The following is a 20,303-nucleotide window of genomic DNA, read 5'->3' as shown; positions in this document are numbered from 1 at the left end:
CCGTGTATTCCCCCGGTCTCCCCTCAACCGATACAGCAACCTGTATTTCCCAACGTTCGCGCTTCAACATGGTCGGCTCCAAGGATCTTCCGCCGTCAACTGTCCCATTTCGCAACATCTTCTTTCGCAATCAATTTCGAGCCAAACCACAATGGCCTTCACCGGACACAGATCTCTCAGGCAAGACAGCAATTATTACCGGAGGCAACTCTGGGCTTGGTTATGAGTCCGCCGTCCAACTTCTCAACCTCAAGTTGTCACACCTAGTCCTTGCAGTGCGTTCTCAGAAGAAGGGGCAGATGGCTGCTACTAAACTTTGTGAACGGTTCACAAAAGCCAAGATTGAAGTTTTGCTGTTGGATATGTCCTCATACAATTCAGTTCAGACTTTTGCACGGCAAGTGGAAGCTTCACTATCGCGCATTGACTTTGTTCTTCTCAACGCAGGCGTGAGAAAAGTTGATTTTACCATTGTCGAGAGCACCGGCCATGAAGAAAACCTACAAGTCAATTATCTGTCCACCATGCTGCTCACAGTTCTTCTTCTGCCCATTCTCAAAGCTAAGCGTGTACCGAGCGTTACACCTGCACATTTGACAATTGTCAACTCCATGCTCAGTCTGGGTGTAACACTTTCCAACAAGAGTGAAACCTCACTATTTCAGTCACTTGACAATCCTCAAAACTTCAGCGCCGTACAACAGTACAATATTACCAAGCTACTAGCTCATATATTTCTCTGGAATCTTGTCGACTACGTCTCCGCCGATGATGTTATCGTCAATCTCGCCGATCCTGCCTTTGTGAAAGGTACCAGTCTACTACGCGAGGTCCCAGTACCGGTGAGAATGGGCATGAGAGCTTGGGGCGCCATTGCTGGAAGAACTCCACAGGTGGGTGCATCATGTTTGGTCGATGCGATGGTGAACAAAGGGAAGGAATCCCATGGAGGTTTTCTTATGAGTTGGGAGATTCATCCGTAAGTTAACTTACAGGTTCCCGTAGTTTTAAACTTCCTCCGTCTTTACTCTAATCATATACATAGGTTTGCAGCCATGTTGTACACAACGGAAGGTGATATTTTAAGACAGCGGCTGTGGGAGGAGACTCTGACTGAGCTGGACTTTGCGGGTGTTCGGATTATTCTAGAGTCAATGAGAGCATGATCCAAAACAGCTCAAAGCAAGAGGCCCGGGTTTCAATGATATGTAGCTCTCTCTCTCTCTCTCCCTCCCTACAAGCATGGAAAGTGCCGTGTATGACATATGTCGAGGTTCAGATGAATAAATCCAAACTTAATATGATAAGAGATCTCTGTGAAAAGAAGTTACACTGGTTTGGCTGCATCCATGGATAATATGGAAACTAACCTGATTTTTCCACGCATCGAGAAGAACCCATTGTTGGTAAGAATTTTACATGTAGAAGAATATACGACAGCGGATACAGCTCGGAGCTGTCAAGGTATGTTAATAAAATTCCCTTTCTAGGAAGGTGTAGTCGATCGCCGGTTTAGGCAGAGCGTTTGACACAGAATTAAGGCACTTCGGCTACTTCCTCGCAGTGCACTCCGGATCACTCGGAAGGGGAATAACATAAGCTTCTTAACAAATTTGCAATGACCTTGATCATACATTCGAATGACTCATGCACATTTCTTGTAGCTTCTCACGATTAGGGCTATGTCACTATCCGCAGAATCAATCCGCTGTGCCGTCCTTACACAATCGATATAGCGTCGTTTAAAAGCGTACTAGTAGACGAAGATCCAAGTCATCCGGCAATTGAATGCCTTCTAGCAGGGGTGTAATTGGACATTGGTAAGTATTTGTACGTGAAAAGTTGGATGGATTCAAAGGCCGACACGCGGGGTTTAGTCCGCACGGCACGGCTATTGATAGGAAAACAAGCTTAAATGTACCCCGCGGGGATATAGAGCGTCATAGCTTTGTCGATCTTCGGCCGCGAGGATTTGTTTCACTTCGGAAATTTTTCCAGTATGTAGAAGAGGATATTAGGGTATCTTATTTAGGAAGTGAGTGTCTATGTAGCATTCACGTTCGTACCAATGCAGTACTACGCAATAGGATGAACTATGAGGCATATCGCATCATAATTAATATGGAAGGTATAAATACTTCGTTTATCTTTTCACGATACATGTATGTCTCGTTGCTGGAAGCGAGGTAGAGATACTCAGTGAAATATTTCATAGCAATTCAGCATGCGTATACATGTACTCGCTCTTCTCAATCTGCTAGCCCCTGCGGTATTGGGCTATGTGGTTAACGAGGGCACAACTTGCGAAATCTACCCGGAAGCCCTAACACATAATGGCAAGGCAGTCGATGATGCACCATCTATTCACCAAGCTTTCGACCTCTGCGGAATCAATGGTACTGTGATCTTCACCAACAACACATTCAACGTCAATTCGGTGCTCAATACTACCAACCTGATCAACTGTGACGTCTCTCTTAGGGGAGAGTTGCGCTTCTCCACAAATATTCCTTACTGGAAATCACATGTCTTTTCAGTCATATACCAAAATCAATCGACAGCCTGGTTATTTGGTGGTACCAATGTCACCCTGCGTGGTGAAGGAGGTTGGATCAACGGCAATGGCCAGACGTGGTACACCGAAAACAAAAACGAAGCCAATCAGCCCGGTCGACCTATCAGTATCACATTCTTCAATTCCACAAATCTGTTAGCGGATGGACTCACTATCCTCCAACCACAATTCTGGGCAACCTTTGTCTGGCAAAGTACCAATGTCTCCCTGACCAACTTCTTCGTCAACGCTACAAGTGACGACCAATGGGACACGACAAATACAGATGGTTATGATTCGTGGCGAAGTAGCAATCTCCTAATTGAAAATGCTACTATCACTAATGGTGATGACTGCATCGCTGCAAAGGGTAATACGACGAATCTGTTGGTTCGAAATGTCACCTGTTACGGCTCGACAGGTATGACTATCGGTTCGATTGGACAGTATCCGGCCTGGCCAGATTATGTCGAGAATATAACCTTTGATAGCGTGCGGTGCGTGAACTGTACCGAGGGTGCATATATCAAGACATGGCAAGGAACGCCGGTCGATAATGATTCGAACGGCGATTCTGGCGGTGGCGGCGGTGGTCTGGTCAAGAACGTCACTTTCAGTAACTTTGAAATGGTCAATACCCACCTGCCCATCCAGATCTCCCAATGCATCTACAGCGAGTCCAGCGGCGCATGCAACACGTCCAAACTCCAGATTGAGGATGTCTCCTGGGTCAACATCACAGGCACTTCGGCATATAACATTGTCGCTTCGATGTATTGTTCAGATTTGGTCCCTTGTCCGGGAATCAAGTTCGATAATGTCACCTTCCAATCGGTGAACCACACGCTTGGATTGCCAATGTGGAATACGACATTACAGGATGAGGTTTATCAATGTGCCAACATTATCAATCAAAACAGCTCTGGTATTCCGTGCAATCGTGTTGCTCCTGACAATTTCGGGCAGGGGGTTTCATCAAATGTACAATGATATCGAGAAGACATCTGGATGGAATTGTTTCAAGTCTCATGTGTTTAATATCTTGGACCAGAATCAATAACCGCTATATGTGAAAAATACAGTACGATCATGGTAGCATTTGAAATAACTTTACCTGGTAAGACCACAGAGGAGACCCAGGATTGGACATGTCAATGTTACTGTCAATTGCCATGTGCACGTTTATCCTTGACTTATTTCCCTCAGATTGTATTGTACTGTTGTACGGGTCATGAGTACCTTACGGCTCSGKAATTTTTTCAATTAGACTTTAAAGACGAGGATGCTAATCGGCTGAACCGCTCATGTAACCCCATATCAACTAGCACCCTTGGACTTCAAGATATGTAAATCACAAGAGCTCTACTTGGCTTCGCCATAATTGCTACTAGACTCCAGCACCACGATGAGGTGCAAGCTCGTTTCTGGAGACCTGATGATCCAGGTACCGCATTTTCCAGCGGGCTTCAAGCTCCTGTCGCTTCTTTCAGCAACAGGACTTGCACTAGCTCGGAAGCGTAGGCGGAGAAGTAAGTATCGTTTATTTTCTTACTTCTCTTCAGTTTCAATTGATACTTCCTCTTCACCTTCTTCTAGGCGTCTGCTTGCTAGGAGTCTTGCAAACAAGTCGAAGGGAGCTGATCGGCCCTTCTCGAAGTTGAAAAGCCTTGATTGCCTGATAACCACATCTGAACCATCCACGCATGCATACATGCGTAGTGTATTCGCGCATGACAAGGAGCCACACAAGAAACCGTCAAATACTGGAAACCTCTGCTCGTGTTTAAATTAATACTCAGGGGGGTTGCGAGGCTGGGGTTCTTCGACCTCGTCGTCCTCTTCGTCATTTTCGATCATCACGCGCTGGTGTGCGCGGTTTCGCATTGCGGCGATGAGTTGGATCAATTCCCCGTATAAGATGGAGGAAGTCTGTGTCATTCGTGAAGAGGATATAGTTGTATATTCAATCATAGATCACATGTGGTAAGTGTCAGATCCTTTCTGGCTCAGGGATGGACTTGATTCCGCAAAAGCCCAGTTGACGCCTAGATAGTCGTAAGCACTGAGTCGTGCCCAGTTGGCGCATTCGTATGGCCGCTTGTACTGTGTGGCCTTTTGCTTGGTTAAGACCCAAAGTAAGCGCGCCTTTCTGCTCTTTCCTAATTGGGAGCACAAACAAACGGGCAACGGGGCGCTTTCCCAACCTGTTCCCCCCCCCTCCTTCTTCTTCTTCCTCCTCCTCCTCTTCTTTTTTTCTCTTCTCTTCCTCATCAACATCGTGATCTACTTCGACATCGGTCTTACAATACTATCCACTGCCAGAGAATATCCCAGTTTCCAACGTTTCAACCATGTCTAACAAGGTTTCTAACGTGAGTGCAGGTGTTGAGAGTGGTCGCCGTAAGGACGACAAGAGGGACGACCGCAAGCCCCCTCGAAATGGCCCTTCGGGGGTCAAAAAGGTAGACTTCATGGCCCTTTCCTAGTAATTCATACACTCTATAGTGCTGACAAGTTCAGGACCAGAAACGTTGCTACATCTGTAACAAGACGGGCCATTTGCAGAAAGACTGTCCTTACCAAATAGCTTTCCGCGAGATCGTCGACAGGTTGATGCAGGATCTTCCGCAACCAGCTTCGGCTGGTCAGCCCCTCCGCGCCGGCCCCGGACCGAGTCGTCGTCGTCGTACCGCCGCTCGTGCCGCCTCTCGTGTCCAAGATAACGGACAGCAGCAGCAGCAGAACGAGCGTGAATTACCAGAACGAGTGGATGAGGATGAGAAATCTAAAATTCCCGACTAATCATATTCCCCTCCCCCTTCTTTCCGCCTCCCTCCTTTCCTCCTCATCCGTCCTGCGCTGAAATTAGGCGCAGTTGAGGTCTATAGGGCCAATCTATGCTTTTAGTATAGAAGACAAGGCTGCTGAAATATGGCAGTAGATGGGATCTGACGTAGTCAGAAAGAAATCCGCTAAAATATGCGGTACCTGTTCCCACCAGGTCTCCAGCAATGAGCTCGCACCTCACCGTGGTGCTGGAGTCTAGTAGCCATTATGGCGAAGCTAAGTCGAGCTCTTGAAAAATCTTATATTGGTGCGTTGAGATGGACTGGCTGGAGGAAGGACGTATTGATTGGTGCCTAAATATAGAGCTAGTTATAGCAGAGAAAAAGATGATCTAAATTTAACAAGAGGAGTAGAGGAGATTCAAAGCACACAAAAGTAAGAGAAGCGTCTCTTGATAACCGTGGTCAAACAAATACTTTTAAAAAGCAATCTGATCCAAGTCTATGTTGTCCCTTCAATATCACCAGAGCGCCAGTCTCGCTACACTTTGTGTTCGGATTTACGAGACAAGACCGCAACCCGAGTAGCGGCCTGTGGCTTACTGTCTCTGCCGCTTTTCCCATGCAGGAATCGTCACTAGAATAGCAGCGTATGAGTACTTGTAACCAACAGAGGGTTCATTGCCATAGGCAGTGTAAGTGAGAGCAGTGTCATAATGTTTCGCCGAAGTTAGCCAGTGAATATCCTCAATTGGTTCATTTGGCCAATCTTCCTCAATCTAATATTTAAAAATGTTAGAGGAAGTAATATCAGCATGAGTAACGAGATTCATACCATTAGCAATTCTTCTAAATCTGTTTCCACTTGAGAAGCGCTAGCAACAATCTCCTTGTGTAGTTCGGTCCCAACAAGATCGGCAATCCTCTGTTGTCGCTTGGTGCTTTTCCTTCCTCTAAGATTTTCCCATCTCTTTCTATTCCCATTCGCACCACTCATGTCACGAGGCATGTTTGATACCATTTGTGCATCCACCAATCTGCCCTTGTAGTAGGTGAACTCAACTTGTTCGTCGAGTACGGGGCGAATTGAAACTTCATATCTGAGACTTTGAAAAATACTGTAGATGATAATGTCGGCACCCTTTAGATTCTTGGGAAGACGGCGTGCTGCGTCACCAGAGGTGTGTGCATACGCATGAGAGCAGAAAAAGCCAAGTATACCACCTGAGTTCTGTTAGCTCAATTATGAAAATGAAACACAAACGAACAGTCAAAGGGGAGTCAAAGTACAAACCTTCGGTCATAAAATCTTTCTTTCCTACCATGGACTTGATAAGTTTATATGGAGGAAGCGTGTCTGGGTCGACAATTCGTCTCGGTGACAAAATTGCACCGCCCATCATATCTACGAGATGCAGATTGTAGGTAAGAGTGATTCTGTGCCCCTTTGTAACAGTCTTGATCTCATGCTCGCAGTCACTGTAAAAGGCAGCCCACTGTACGGTTGACGCACTTTTAGACGACCAATCGAAATTGATCTCTTGGCCGCCATGGCGAACTAGGAGGTTCCCACCTTCGAATTTAGAAGGCAGACACACAACAAGCGAACCTATCTGGGTCGTATCTCTTGGGGTATCAACATGGTTGCAAAAATGGCCGGAAGGCTCTGAGTAGACCTATCGCGAATCGCGAAGTCAGTACATTGAAGATCAAATTTTGATAAGCAATGCAGATATAGAACATACGTTGAGCTTGTATAGATCCGCAATGAGTTTTCTGGAATGACTTTCATCGTTTGCTTTGTCACCCATCGCCGGAAGCAAAATCTGTTCAATGTTTTCCAAGATGCCAAATTCAGTAGGGTGAAAGTTGCTCGCGAAGTGTGTTGTATCCAATTTTCCTGCTCGACGATAGTCTGTATCGACCACATCCTGATCACCGCGGCCAAATGAGGCTACTGTGCAATCATTCGCCAGTTGGCTGACCGATGACTCTGTCGACTGTGCAGGGAAAGTCAGTCTATGGATTTCTTCGTCCTTGGGAGATGCCCAGAACAGGTTGATAGGCACCGAGGACTGGGCCGTGGCTTTGGTTTTGGCAGTGGAGTCTTCCTTGATGGTAATACTACCACCGCATGCGAATGAAGCCTTGGAACATTCCTTTTCAATTAGGATTTGAAGCTGACTGAAGGTGCTTTGATTCGGCATTGTTTCGAGGACCGATGGATGGTAACAAAATGCTGGGTTGCCTGCAAAAAGCAATGCTAGAAGTAGTATAGAAAATAGTGTGGGAAGTAATGTAGAAGGTGATGTGAAGATTAATGAGGCAAGCGGAAGTGGGAAAAGTGAAAGAAAAGAACGCGAAGAAGATGACAGACTCAGTCATATATTCGAATTCTAGCTTAGGCAGCGAGGCAGTAAGATGCCAGCCTAGAGTCAAATTTCGGGAGTTTGTTTGCCTGAAGTTTTTTACCTTGCATCCGTCATTTACATCCACGGATTGGAGTAACCCTGAATCATAATGCCAGTTGCCCATAAAGCAAATAGAAGTGAACAAACAGCCAAATGATTGATTTCTTTGTTCACTTTCACTATGCTACTATTTAGTGGGAGATTAAACACGCCCTGATTTATATCAGATGAACAGCCCCTCACTATTTGTAACTTTTGTATTCCAAGGTCCGGTTCTGTGCTGTAGTTAATATTACACGAAAAGTGTTATTGTTTGAATGCTCCGAAAATGTCTCGATGACTTGAGTCGAGTTGTAGGTCAAACAGAGAAAGAGTTTTCAACTGTTTTCTACATAGGCACCGGTTCCTATTAATGCCTACCCCGAAAAGGAATGATAGGTCGTACTATCTTTGACTTGATGTCACTCTTACCTAGTGCTAACAATATCATTCAATATCCTGTACCTATACTCTATCGCACCTCCAAACTAGGTTAGGCTTATGATTTCTATGACCACCGAATGATATTAGTGACTTCTAACAAGTTTGATTCGGAATTCTTTCATCAGCGAGAAGTTTCTGTTACGATGTAAACTAGAAATTGACGAGGCTCCATACGACTCAGGCGGATTCCAAGGCCCATGCCATCCGATGAAAAACCCTATCCAGGACCTCATTTACAAAGCGGATACCGTATACCCGTATAAAGAACACTCACAAACAAATGCAATCAAACTAAATGCTATGATTACGCATTGGCAATCGAAGCCAGCACTACTGACCCAATTGCCAAGTTCTTTCTCCGAAACAACATTAGCAATGTCATAATCTCTTGCCTTACAATTGGACTCAGTGCATACTCGACCCTGCTCCCTGGTGGGCTGCAAATGGAGGGGTTGAGAATCCTGTTCAGCCACAAGCTGGTAAACAGACCTAAGTAGGTCAATGATTGCTCTATGTGTAGGTATGGTCCGTTCCAGGAAATCCTCGGGATTAATTTATTTCCTGGTTCTTTGTCCCATGAAGCTAGTCACATTCCAACAGTATCACTGAAGAAGACTCTGGTTTTCCCCTTCTAAAAAATCCAAGCCCTAATACACACTAGTCCCTAAAAGGAATACAATCGTGCAAGGTGCATGACCCTAGTCCTCTTTAGGACTAGAGACCCTGCGGTTGTATATCCTCTCCACTTGCCTGAGTTTCAACTTAATCTCAATCACTACTTCTCTCGAGGGACAATGTCAATTATCATCACAACTGAATTTTCCGATTCTTCTGTTCTACTATGTTTTGTGACTTCAGAAATGCCCCAGTCTCAATGCACACTGAGCATCGCCATTCGTTAGCCTTGGCTGCGCAGTACAACTTTTCGCTCATTGTCCTTACGCCTACCCCATTAGGATACCATTTAATATGTCCAATGACATGTCAGCCTCGACGGAAACAGGTTGGTTGCATCTTAGTGTTTTCCACATCTATATTTGATCACTAACCTATTCTAGGCACGATACCATTCATCGTAGAAACAGGCTTGCACAAGGCCAACCAAGATACGCGAAAGTTTATTCGTAAGCATGTCATGTTAGGCAAGAATACTGGAAAAGACTCCAGAGAACGCCGAAACAACAAGGGAAGGCCGAGAAGACCTCCGCCAGTATTGATCCCTCTCGCCATCGCTCCGGATCCTAACGAAGCTATTCACACCTCCCCGAACCCATTACCCTCAGGTCATCCTCCTTCCATCCCTCAAAGGGTTGGTACGGATGTGTCTCTTGTACAACTTGCCGATGTAGTAGAGCCCTCTACAGCGTCGCTTGTTCTGCGATGTGAGTACTACCTTCTTCCATTAGCGAAAAGTTTTGTGTGCCTCGAACTGAAAGTCTCTTCTATTGGATCTAGTTTCGGCCGCTGCCAAACAAACGTTATTCCCTTTAGAGTCATGCATTCTATTCGACAAACAAGAAGGGAGACAATGGATTGAACTCATGGCATTCGACCCTATTTTCCTCCATACAATGATATTCACCACTCTCGGCTACCATGACTCGCTCCGACGCTGCGAAAGCCCCGCATCTAGAGACACGCAATTGTCGTTACACTTCACTCAAGCACTTAGACTGTTACGTAAAAGATTAATACTTGACAACGACGAGATGAGGTTCTCAGACATTACTTTATCTACAGTTCTTGGTCTGGCCGTCTACGCCTCCCTGACTGGGGAGCGTGAGGCCGCGGAATACCATCTTTCTGCTCTACGCACCATAATAGACTTTAGAGGTGGCTTAAGCGCGTTCTGGCAAAGTGGAAAACTTCTTCTCGAACTTTTCAGGTACGTGGCTCCCAGCTCTCTAGTCGTTCCCACTTGGCTAATATATCAATCTCATTTCAGATGCGATATAGGCCGAGCTCTCAACACTGGCTCGACAACATTTTTCTTCACCGACCCTTCAGCAGAACCATTTGCGCCATATCCTGAGAAATATCTATCATGTGCTTTGCGGCTCGATAAAAGTGGCATGCAAGGCAATCAAGATAACCTTGTCGCTGAACTCGATAATGACTTGGCTAAAGCCTACAGTATCGTGAAGCATTTCAGCGCACACATCAACCTTGCCCGTGAAACTAAAAGCAAATTACCGAAAGAGCTTTTGGTAGACGCAACTGCTTCCATAATGTACCGTCTGATTCACATGAGCTACAGACACGGTTCTCTTGACGAGTGTGTACGCCTCGGATTATTAGCATACTCGTCAAGTGTCTTTCTACAGTGGAAAGATACAAGGATGTCATACCATTACATCGCATCTGCCTACAGAGACAGTATGACTGCCTCTTACTTGTCAAATATATTGTCGGAGCGCCTCCAGCTGTGGCTTCTGATTACTGGAGCCATTTCAATCTTCGGTGAACACGATGACCAGTGGCTTAAACCACAATTATTGTGCATCATAAATTCGTGCTGTCTCGATAGCTGGGATCAGGCGAGAGATATTTTGCACTCAATCATGTGGATCGATCTGCTGCACGATCGTCTTGGCAAAAGATACTTCAACTCCGTGGTTAACGATGGTTCATCTGCTGAATTTCTCCGTCACTCTCTTTAGCGACGTGTTTTCAATTGTCAACTGGTGCATGCTGGGATCTTATCAGTAGAGAAGAAGGAAAGATGATTTCCAGACCCTGTAGGTTTATGCTTTTTCATCTTGCAACATGGCTATTTTCTCGAGATCTCTATTGACTCGGATTTTTGTTCTGAGACATTGAACTTTGCTTGATAGTCTCTGCGAAAATCGTCGATGACTCATTTTTTTGCAGGCCCAAAGCCTTTATTGCTGTATATATTCCTAAATCCCTATGATGCTTAGTGTTTATATTGCATTTGTGTTGATTCCATAGCGTCCATGATGAGTCGGATCTTTGCTTCATTGATCCAAAAAAGGGCCGTTGCAAGGTTGGAATCCTGAAGCAACTGCGGTTCAGCAGATGTAATTGAAATCTCCCTTCAGTTTTCGCGGGTTAAGCATTGCCTTTTCTTCATTCTTTCTTTCTTCGGGACTTTCAAAGTTCTGTTTTCCTCGTGAGATGTATTTAAGGGGCATTCTGGACATCTGTTCCCTTTCCAAAATTGGCTGATTTCTCTCGCCACTCTCCCTGAACTTTGGATAGAGTAGCAAAGCCCTAGTCATCTTGAACAATGATGCGTGACAAGATAATGCTAAGCAAACAATGTCAACACATAATAAGTTTGAGCATATCAGTGGAATCAATCCAGTCGGCAGTCGCCGAAGCACATTGGTCTGTGTATGAGCAGCGGCACTGGTTTGCGTGAAAAATGGAAAGGACACGTCCATAAGAAGCATTCATTTTTTCCATCTGTCTAGAGATGATCGATGAAAATTGTGAAAGTTTCTGGTTGGATCAAAGTGACCAAATGGCGCAGAAATCACTTTACCATATCAGGAAGGGCAGTCACTAGACTAACGTAACCCTGACAAACAAGATGGTCGCGATTTATTTTGTAGATTGAATGATGGCGTATATTCTTTTGTTGTTAATTCAAAGAGAAACTGACAGTCTCTTACTTATTAACATTTTGGAACTGAAAATTTATACAGAAATTGCCTAATGATCATCCAGATACAAAGCTAGACCCATGATTTCATACCAATTTCAATCAGAATTATTGACACAATAATCCATCAGCGCAACAATTGAATTAATACTTTGCAGAACTCCCATGAAAAATTTTGAGGTTCACGGACAAACATGCAAAAGGAAGTGGAAACCAACGTTCAGGGTTGAAAGACCAAACCCAAGCATGGCTTAGATATCACGATGTATCGAAGAAATGATCTGTTCGGCATTCGCAAATTGTAGCTCTCTAAGGGTCTCGGTCCAAACAATGTCATTCAAAACATCGCCATGAGTATAGAACCAACGAGAGAGTCTAAATTTGTCAGTCGTCAATCGAATATATTGTCATTTAAAAGTTAGACGTGACTTACGGAGCAATTTGACAATTCATCAAGAAACAACCATGAGAATTTTTACCATGTCCCACAACAGCATCAATATATGTCGCTGCTCCTCTATCCACGGGCCTTCCAGCAATAGAGAAGAACATCTTTGCAGCAACAGCAGTAGCACCTTTAGCATCACGAGAAAGGCTAGTACCCTTTGTAAGTCCCGGATCAACCATGTTGATGATGACTTGATCGGGGTCGACATGCTCCGCCAACTTGACGATAAAAAGCTGACAGAGTAACTTGGAAACTCCGTATCTCTCTTCCGCGTCCCAAGGTGTAATTGCTGTGTTGTCAAAAGAAGACAAGAACGGTCTTTTCTCCTTGTTGGGGATTTTGCACAAATGAGCAGTAACTGAGTTGACGACAGTAAGTCGTGCCGGCCTATCTCTTCCCATCGACTTGTTTTTGAGGACGGGAAGAAGAAGGATCGCAAGTAATGCCGTGCTTATGTGATTGACCTGTATTGTCTTCTCATGACCAGTTGAAGGGACAGTCGAAAATGTCATCGCTCCCAGACCGGCATTCAAAATGACAAAATCGATCCGAGTCAGGTTCTCCTGACAAGTTTGAACAAATGCCTGGATGGAGTCATAAGACTCCATGTCGAGCTGCCAGACATCTATCTTGGCGGAAGCATTGACAGCCCCAGTAGCAGCACGAAGTTGCTTCGCGGCTGCATCTCCCTTTCCGATCGACCGTACAGCCATCACTAGGTGGGATAGACCAAGAGATAAGAGTTGCTTAGCTGCCTCAAACCCCAAGCCAATGTTGGCACCCGTGATGATTGCACATGAGCCTTTCTCTGCAATGGTTGGGTATTTTTCTTTTGAGGGAAGGCTGATTTTGGTTCGAAATTGGTTTTTGAAGAATACAGGTCCAAAGTTTTCCGGCAAAGCGGGCATATCTTTGGAAGTAACTGAATTAGACTCCGATGTCTTACTTTGCCTTTTCTGCTGTTGCGAATGCATTCTGGGACGCGTATTAAGAGGCAAATTGGAGATTTAGTATTAAGAGTAGGATGGTTGTTAAGTATTGGCTCCGAATAAATATGAAGAGAACATTCCACACTAGAATTGATCACGAAAAGTAAATGGAATCAATTGATTTTTATAGTTCTCCCATCCCAGGAACCATGGAGATACTTCAGCATGTATTCGGCTCCATCTCCAAAACGGCAAACAATCCTGGCCCAATCGCATTTCCAGCAGTTAGTTGTATGAATTGTAGACAGACGTAATTAGATGTTTCTTTCTGGTCATCTACTCCACTCAAAGATCGCTTCAACCACGAATAGCCAATGCGTCGACTGTCGGAATTTAGCTGGGTACTTCCGCTAAAGACCGCGGACTTAGGGCTTATTTGTTGGCGCTATCCCCAAATTGGCATACAATCTTGGACCAGTCAGAAGAGCTCTTCGATGGTGCAGGATAGACAGGCATCTTAAGATCAAGGATTTCGGGACTGGGAAAAGGGGCAGGATTTTTGTGAAGCATTGAAGATGGGTTTCGTATTGGACCGGTCCACGCATCAGTCGGGGAAAGGCCGCCTTAGGAGATGCTGTCCAATGGAGGTACATAGCTCAATCTCAACTTCCTAGATAGATTATTCCAATGATTATTCTTATTCTAATTCCAAATATATGATCAACAAGGTATGTTTGTTTTTGTTCTTGCATATATAAGAATGCAGCTCCGGAAGCCGAATTTTATTAGCTGTGAGCCCCGAGATGCCGCATATGAGGTCAATCAGTTGAGTCCATTTTAACAATCATCTATGATGTACTGATTATTTAGAATTCTGACAATGCATAATAACGAATCTAGCTTTTTTAATCATGAAGGGCTAAAATTGCCCGCAGACCAAAACATGATTGATCGATAATCGGACACGTCCATGGATATGACAAGTACTCGAGCAAACCACAAGATCTTTCTACGGTGCTTCTACAAAGAGAGAAGCTCATGACATAAAAAATATCCTGTCGCTTCAATGAATAAGGCTAGTGCGGGTAACAGCAAAATCGATTCATTCCAAGCTCAGACTAAACACCAACTTATAACCCGACAGACATAGGGTCTACTCATGCAATTGCGTCAATCGGCCAGCTTAAGTGTTGCTTCTTCGCGTAACCTCGGTCGCTTCATCGAAGCCTTATGCATTATAGTTCATTAGACGCAAGTAAAACAGCGGGGTAAATATATCAGCTCTTAAGATCTTTGCTATTCATGATGGAGGTGAAACCTTCCTTTATCCTCAATTACGGACGCCTGCCGTTTCGAAACACACAGTTCTCCGCCATGATATAGGTTGATTATGAACCGAAGCAGTCGTCGAGTTAAATGCGAGTCCTTAATTTGTGGAAAATAAACACTCTGGTTGCCGTTCATTTGTGTGAATGATATTCAGAAATGCCTTAAGCGGAGAAAATGGTCCCGTCACTGGTAAAGAGATTGCATAAATAATTTACTATTAAAGTTTCTCTGGTAAGTAATCTTGTTTTGAATGTGAAGAAGAAATTAAGTCGTGTATCTAACTACCTGTCATCATGAATCACTTTTCACTAATCGCCTTTGCCTGTACCTGGCTCCTCCAAACCCAGGTAACCAGCTCATTACCAACATCCAATCTCGAGAAACGAACAGCTCGCACAAGTCCTCCATCAGGATGTCTCGTCGTACGCGGATCCGGTACACAATCCGGCGAATATAGCACTCTTTCAGCAGCTGTAACCGCTCTCGGATCAAGCACAGCCAATACCTGTATTTTCATCTACAGTGGCACATACAACGAAGCTCTGCGAATTGCGTATGGAGGAGCATTGACATTGTACATTACACGATTGAGTATGTATAACACCCACACCCGGTCACTATACGATCACTGACTAAAAATGGAAAGTTATGGCGAGCAAAAATACAACACCGTTACGATCACCCGCAACGAAAGCTCCACCGAAGCCGGTAATTTGGACGACTCCTCCGCAGTAAACGTCGTAAGCTCTAACTTCAGGGCCTACAACATCAACTTTTCAAACAAACATGGTCAGGGCGCGCAAGCCGTTGCATTGACCGCCAACGGCGACCAGCAAGGTTATTATGCATGCGGATTTTATGGCTATCAAGACACGTTGTATGCCAAAGCGTGAAAGCAGTATTATTCCAACTGCTATATCGAGGGCGCAGTAGACTTCATCTTTGGAGCTGCGGCGGCGTGGTTTGGGGAATGCACGATTGCTAGTAATGGTGGTGGCGCGATTACTGCCAACTCGAGGAGTAGTACGACTGATGCTACTTGGTATGTGATTGATTCTAGCACGGTAAGCTGGCACCGTTAAATTGTTGTCTGCTGCGATCTTTGGCAGTAACTCAATCGATTCTAATTTTGGATTATAGATCACGGCAGCCTCCGGTTACAGCCTTAGCGAAAAGGTATATCTAGGTCGACCATGGAGACAGTATGCACGTGTAATTTTCCAAAACTCGGACTTGACTAATGTCGTGAATCCTGCTGGATGGACAACACTATATGCGGGAGCAACTCCGTAAGTATTCTCCCCTACCACTCGTGCGAAAGCCTCAGTCAGGAATACTAACAACTACTTAAAAGAATCTTCGAAGAATAAGACAATACTGGCGATGGAAGCAGTACCACAGACCGTGTAGAAGAAACTACAGCCACGGCGCCTGTTACAAAAACAGAGCTTTGGGGTGATACTTGGGCTGACTGGATTGATAGTACATGGTAGATCTAGCTGTGAGAAGAACGTAATAAGACGCTGCTATCTAACCATTATGGCTATTTGGAATAAAGATTCCATGCATGGCATTTTTGCTTCAATCTTTGCTCCTTATCTCTAGTACAATATTCTTTTCCATCCAGAGTTCAAATATAAGAAGCACCCTATGGATTATCTGGAGGTCTCCACGCCTTGGACACAATGATAAGATTACTTCCCATCGACTGCAGTCTTTTCATCCGTATAACCAGGTTGATGGCCCATAATAACATCGAATTTCTAGGTTCGAAAGAAATCAGTCTTTTTCTTCTCACACTGCGATAGGAAGTGGTTACGGCACTTACCGGTCCCTGGAATCGCTTGCCATAGACGAACCAGTATGAGGTGATTAGAACCAGAAAAATCCCAATAACAACAGATACGTAGTCTAAGCTGTTAATAATTTGCAATTTCCTTCAACAGTTGAGCAGGACTTACTCATAACGGAGCCTGAGACCGGCAATGACGTCGGAAAACAAAAGAACTACCACCAAATCAACCATACAGATCAATCACCCACGGAAAGGTCTACTTACAACGGAAGTGACGACTACAAACGAAGCGGCAACACAATTTATAGCGAGACCACTTCTTTTCCCGAGCTTGAAAAAAGTCGATTCTGTTTGGTACGGAATGAGCACATCCCGGCCCCTGAAAATTAGTACAATGACCGGAATCGCATAGGAGACGTTCAAGAAGATAGTGCAGGATGCAGAGTATGCGCTGAAGGCCACACTGGGACCCATATATAACAATCCGAACAGGACGTTGAATATGAAACAGAGTCCGATAGTGTGTACAGGAACGTCTAGCTTTGGCGATATGCGGGCGAAGAAGCGCGGGAAGATGATGCCATCGTCTCGAGCCATGGCATATGTAAGTCGACTGGCGCTTGTGATGCAGCCGAATGTTCCATTTATAAAGCATATAGCTAGCATGAGTGTCAGGATTGTGGCTGCAGCGCGGCTGCCGGTGGCTTGGAGGATGAGTTCTGAGATTGGCATGTTCGTTGGCGTTGTAAGGATCGTTTCTGGGTCGACCATGCAGAATAGAATTACAATCAGAAATATTGTTCCACTTGACATCAACAGTTTAGTTAGTTGAAATGCACACTCGCAGAACGATAGCAGGGGACCTACGTAACTCCTCCCACAGCAACGGCATACAGGATTGCGCGAGGCGCATCTTCAGCTGGTCGAGGCATCTCCTCCGTCATATGCAGAGCTGCATCGAATCCAATAAGACTCAGGGCTGATTGTAGTAGACCCAAAATCCAAGCCATCCCGTCAGACCAACCAGTCTCATTCTCGAATTTGGCGAAGACATAGCTCGCATCTGTCTTGGGTGAGGTGGCTAGGATGACGATACTAATAATCACTACGGCGAGAAGGGACCAATACACTATTCATATTAGAGATTAAACATGAATGGTAGAGGGGGACTTACAAGCTGCGTCATTCCACCGTCCAAGGATTCTGTTGCCCCAGACATTAGCACCAGTAGTGAAGGTCAATATGGCCAAGAAGATCAAGTATGTTTTCCATGCCTGGATTTCATAAGATCCGCTCGAAGCTATCACGGCTGCAGCTGAGATGAATTGAGCTATCTTGAAGTCAGTATGTGCCTCTGACCGGTACGAATAGACACGCATATCAATGGTATACTGACAGGCAAAAAAGCCCTCCGTAGTAACCAATGTCAACCATCCCGCGATATTAGTCCATCCAACCCAAAAGCTCTTCGTTAAAATCAGTATCGTAAAATTTTGCTCCACTTTTAATCGAGTATAATAAATATTTCCGACATACCAGAATCTTCCTCCACTTCTCCGGCGCCAAAGCATATACAAAATGATACTGTCCTCCAGCCGTCGGCCAAATAGCAGCAAGCTCACCCAAACTCGCCGCTAAAGCAAAGTTGCAAATTACACAGAATATGAAGCCATACAAGAATGAGACCGGACCACCGGATGGGAGAACGAGACCGATTGATCCGGCGAGGGCGATCCATGTGCTTTTTTATGGTCAGTAGAGTTTGATGCTTGGAATTTTTGCTTAGCAGAGTCTTACTTTAGAATGGCAAAAGTCATGGCTACCATTGTTAGGCGCGACAGTCGCGGCTTCAGGTGGACCTCAAGGGTCCCTTGGGCTTCTGAATCGGCTGTCATGGTTTTATATGAGGGTATGAAGGTCACAGCTACGTTGGACGAACGGATTCAAGAATATTTGTTTTATGCTGAGCACACTGTCGATTTTATCAACTTGCAGGCCTTGTATATTTATCTATTATCTTGGATATGTTCTATTCTACAGTCTTTATGGTTCCAAGCTCTGTGTTCATGCCATAGATTCCAACAATCCATTATCAAGTTCTGACCATATGGTATTACTCAAGGCGAGTGTAATATCTCCGGGGAAAGATCGCAAACTGTTTCCATGAGACCTTCAATCTGACCCCTGGAATGAATATTCTACTCAAAGAGAAACTTTAAGTCAAGAACGAATTGAAATTTCGGTATATGTACCGACGACCCGACAGTATGGAGACTCAGTATGGTACGAAGCCACGGATTAGGGCTTGGAAGCCAATTCGCATCTAGTTGCCTTCTTAGGCAATAATTCGCTCAGAGCTTTATCTAAGCTCTAAGATGACATGGTGAAAGATAATTCAATAACAGTTTTTTTCCCGCGTACTGCTCGGCCAGTAGTACGTATGCAATGATATGAGTCGATTGTTAGACGTTAACCGTATGTGGATGTAGCGTCAGGGACCCTTTCGGGGCACGGAAGGAGTTTGCGATCTTCTGTGGGGCATCCACGACCAACAACATCAAGATAAGTTGATGGACTGCAACGTGCAGAAAAGAGCCACTTATTGAATCTTACCGATTCGCCAGTTGCATATGTATGTAAGCCTTGGACGAATATGGAAGTTCCAAGCGGCATATTGTAGGTCATCCGCACTGTTGGTAAGACCGCTCAGACGTAAATATATAGACCCCGAAGGAACCCAGAGCGTCAAAGTCATCCTGGAGCATCGCATCATTCAGCCATACTCAATCAGTCTCGTCAATCTTCGGTTGCGAATCATGTCTAAAATCGTCCGGGTTGGTGCGGTTCAATCTGAGCCTGTGTGGCTGGATCTAGATGGCAGTGTCGACAAGACTATTTCTTTGATCGAGAAAGCTGCAGCAGATGGTGTCAATGTGCTTGGTTTTCCAGAAGTTTGGATTCCCGGATATCCATGGTAAGTAATGACGCTGAGTCTCTCCATATCGCGAAAATATCAATGTTCTCTCGACTAACGACGGATGCTGTCGCCGCCTAGGAGCATGTGGACATCGGCGGTAATCAACAATTCTCATATAATTCACGACTACATGAACAATTCGATGAAGAAAGACTCGCCTCAAATGAAACGTATTCAGGCTGCGGTCAAGAAAGCCGGTATGATGGTCGTACTAGGGTATAGTGAACGCGATGGAGCAAGCCTATACATGGCACAATCGTTTATTGACCCTTCGGGTGAGATCGTACATCACCGCCGAAAGATCAAGCCGACGCACATCGAGCGAACTATCTGGGGCGAAGGACAGGCAGAATCACTGACTTGTGTTGTTGATTCCCCATTTGGAAAAGTCGGCGGACTCAATTGCTGGGAGCATTTACAACCGCTACTGCGATACTATGAATACTCTCAAGGAGTACAGATCCATGTAGCTAGCTGGCCAGCCGAATTCGAGATGCCGGACCCTAAAAAAATTGCCTGGCTGTACCATGAAACAGGTGAAGCGTCATATCGTGCCAGTCAATTCTTTGCCATTGAGGGTCAGGCTTTTGTATTGGTTGCATCGCAAATCTTGACGGAGGCGAACGTGGAAAAGAATAACTTGTCAGGCAACCCAGTGACAAAGACGCCCGGTGGTGGTTTCTCGATGATTTTTGGACCGGACGGCAAACCACTGTGTGAGCCTGTGGATGCCGGGGCAGAGGCGATCTTGACCGCTAACATCGATCTCCGAGACATTGATAAGCCTAAGGCGTTTATCGATGTCGTAGGACACTATGCGCGACCTGATCTCTTGAGCCTGTTGGTCAACCCCACTATAGATACACATGTAACAACAATGAAAAAATGAAGTAACGGCAAATTGTTGGTAAATGTTGTCTGTCATTGAACACCAAGTCTCAGTGCCGATAATGTTTTGACCAG

At 45.0% G+C, this 20,303-nt stretch overlaps 9 protein-coding genes across 9 annotated transcripts; 6 read left to right on the top strand and 3 right to left on the bottom strand.

Moving 5' to 3' along the window:
* Positions 1 to 68: 68 nt before the first annotated feature.
* Positions 69 to 1,166, top strand: BHQ10_005842 (uncharacterized protein; the record flags this gene model as incomplete). Its single annotated transcript, XM_040878362.1, has 2 exons — positions 69 to 979; positions 1,046 to 1,166. The coding sequence occupies 2 exons, from the start codon at positions 69 to 71 to the stop codon at positions 1,164 to 1,166; spliced, it is 1,032 nt and encodes a 343-aa protein (XP_040734346.1).
* Positions 1,167 to 2,224: 1,058 nt separating this feature from the next.
* On the top strand, positions 2,225 to 3,544 carry BHQ10_005841 (uncharacterized protein; the record flags this gene model as incomplete). Its single annotated transcript, XM_040878361.1, has 1 exon — positions 2,225 to 3,544. One exon carries the CDS (start codon positions 2,225 to 2,227, stop codon positions 3,542 to 3,544), a length of 1,320 nt encoding a protein of 439 aa, XP_040734345.1.
* Positions 3,545 to 4,905: 1,361 nt separating this feature from the next.
* On the top strand, positions 4,906 to 5,356 carry BHQ10_005840 (uncharacterized protein; the record flags this gene model as incomplete). Its single annotated transcript, XM_040878360.1, has 2 exons — positions 4,906 to 5,016; positions 5,075 to 5,356. The coding sequence occupies 2 exons, from the start codon at positions 4,906 to 4,908 to the stop codon at positions 5,354 to 5,356; spliced, it is 393 nt and encodes a 130-aa protein (XP_040734344.1).
* Positions 5,357 to 5,939: 583 nt separating this feature from the next.
* On the bottom strand, positions 5,940 to 7,547 carry BHQ10_005839 (uncharacterized protein; the record flags this gene model as incomplete). Its single annotated transcript, XM_040878358.1, has 4 exons — positions 5,940 to 6,119; positions 6,176 to 6,564; positions 6,635 to 7,016; positions 7,086 to 7,547. The coding sequence occupies 4 exons, from the start codon at positions 7,545 to 7,547 to the stop codon at positions 5,940 to 5,942; spliced, it is 1,413 nt and encodes a 470-aa protein (XP_040734343.1).
* Positions 7,548 to 9,203: 1,656 nt separating this feature from the next.
* On the top strand, positions 9,204 to 10,506 carry BHQ10_005838 (uncharacterized protein; the record flags this gene model as incomplete). Its single annotated transcript, XM_040878357.1, has 5 exons — positions 9,204 to 9,237; positions 9,293 to 9,616; positions 9,690 to 10,119; positions 10,180 to 10,441; positions 10,492 to 10,506. The coding sequence occupies 5 exons, from the start codon at positions 9,204 to 9,206 to the stop codon at positions 10,504 to 10,506; spliced, it is 1,065 nt and encodes a 354-aa protein (XP_040734342.1).
* Positions 10,507 to 12,113: 1,607 nt separating this feature from the next.
* BHQ10_005837 (uncharacterized protein) lies at positions 12,114 to 13,218 on the bottom strand (the record flags this gene model as incomplete). Its single annotated transcript, XM_040878356.1, has 2 exons — positions 12,114 to 12,237; positions 12,296 to 13,218. 2 exons carry the CDS (start codon positions 13,216 to 13,218, stop codon positions 12,114 to 12,116), a joined length of 1,047 nt encoding a protein of 348 aa, XP_040734341.1.
* Positions 13,219 to 14,861: 1,643 nt separating this feature from the next.
* Positions 14,862 to 15,461, top strand: BHQ10_005836 (uncharacterized protein; the record flags this gene model as incomplete). Its single annotated transcript, XM_040878355.1, has 2 exons — positions 14,862 to 15,142; positions 15,215 to 15,461. 2 exons carry the CDS (start codon positions 14,862 to 14,864, stop codon positions 15,459 to 15,461), a joined length of 528 nt encoding a protein of 175 aa, XP_040734340.1.
* Positions 15,462 to 16,262: 801 nt separating this feature from the next.
* BHQ10_005835 (uncharacterized protein) lies at positions 16,263 to 18,258 on the bottom strand (the record flags this gene model as incomplete). The annotated part of the gene is made up of 8 exons (XM_040878354.1): positions 16,263 to 16,331; positions 16,397 to 16,479; positions 16,530 to 16,575; positions 16,628 to 17,168; positions 17,231 to 17,492; positions 17,538 to 17,829; positions 17,900 to 18,104; positions 18,161 to 18,258. 8 exons carry the CDS (start codon positions 18,256 to 18,258, stop codon positions 16,263 to 16,265), a joined length of 1,596 nt encoding a protein of 531 aa, XP_040734339.1.
* Positions 18,259 to 19,179: 921 nt separating this feature from the next.
* On the top strand, positions 19,180 to 20,229 carry BHQ10_005834 (uncharacterized protein; the record flags this gene model as incomplete). The annotated part of the gene is made up of 2 exons (XM_040878353.1): positions 19,180 to 19,337; positions 19,419 to 20,229. 2 exons carry the CDS (start codon positions 19,180 to 19,182, stop codon positions 20,227 to 20,229), a joined length of 969 nt encoding a protein of 322 aa, XP_040734338.1.
* Positions 20,230 to 20,303: the final 74 nt, after the last annotated feature.

Source organism: Talaromyces amestolkiae (genome assembly GCF_001896365.1).
Source record: "Talaromyces amestolkiae strain CIB chromosome Unknown scaffold10.1, whole genome shotgun sequence".
In the NCBI taxonomy this organism is placed as follows: Eukaryota; Fungi; Ascomycota; class Eurotiomycetes; order Eurotiales; family Trichocomaceae; genus Talaromyces; species Talaromyces amestolkiae.
Note: the sequence above shows the minus strand (reverse complement) of the source record. Positions and strands in the feature narration are given on the sequence as shown.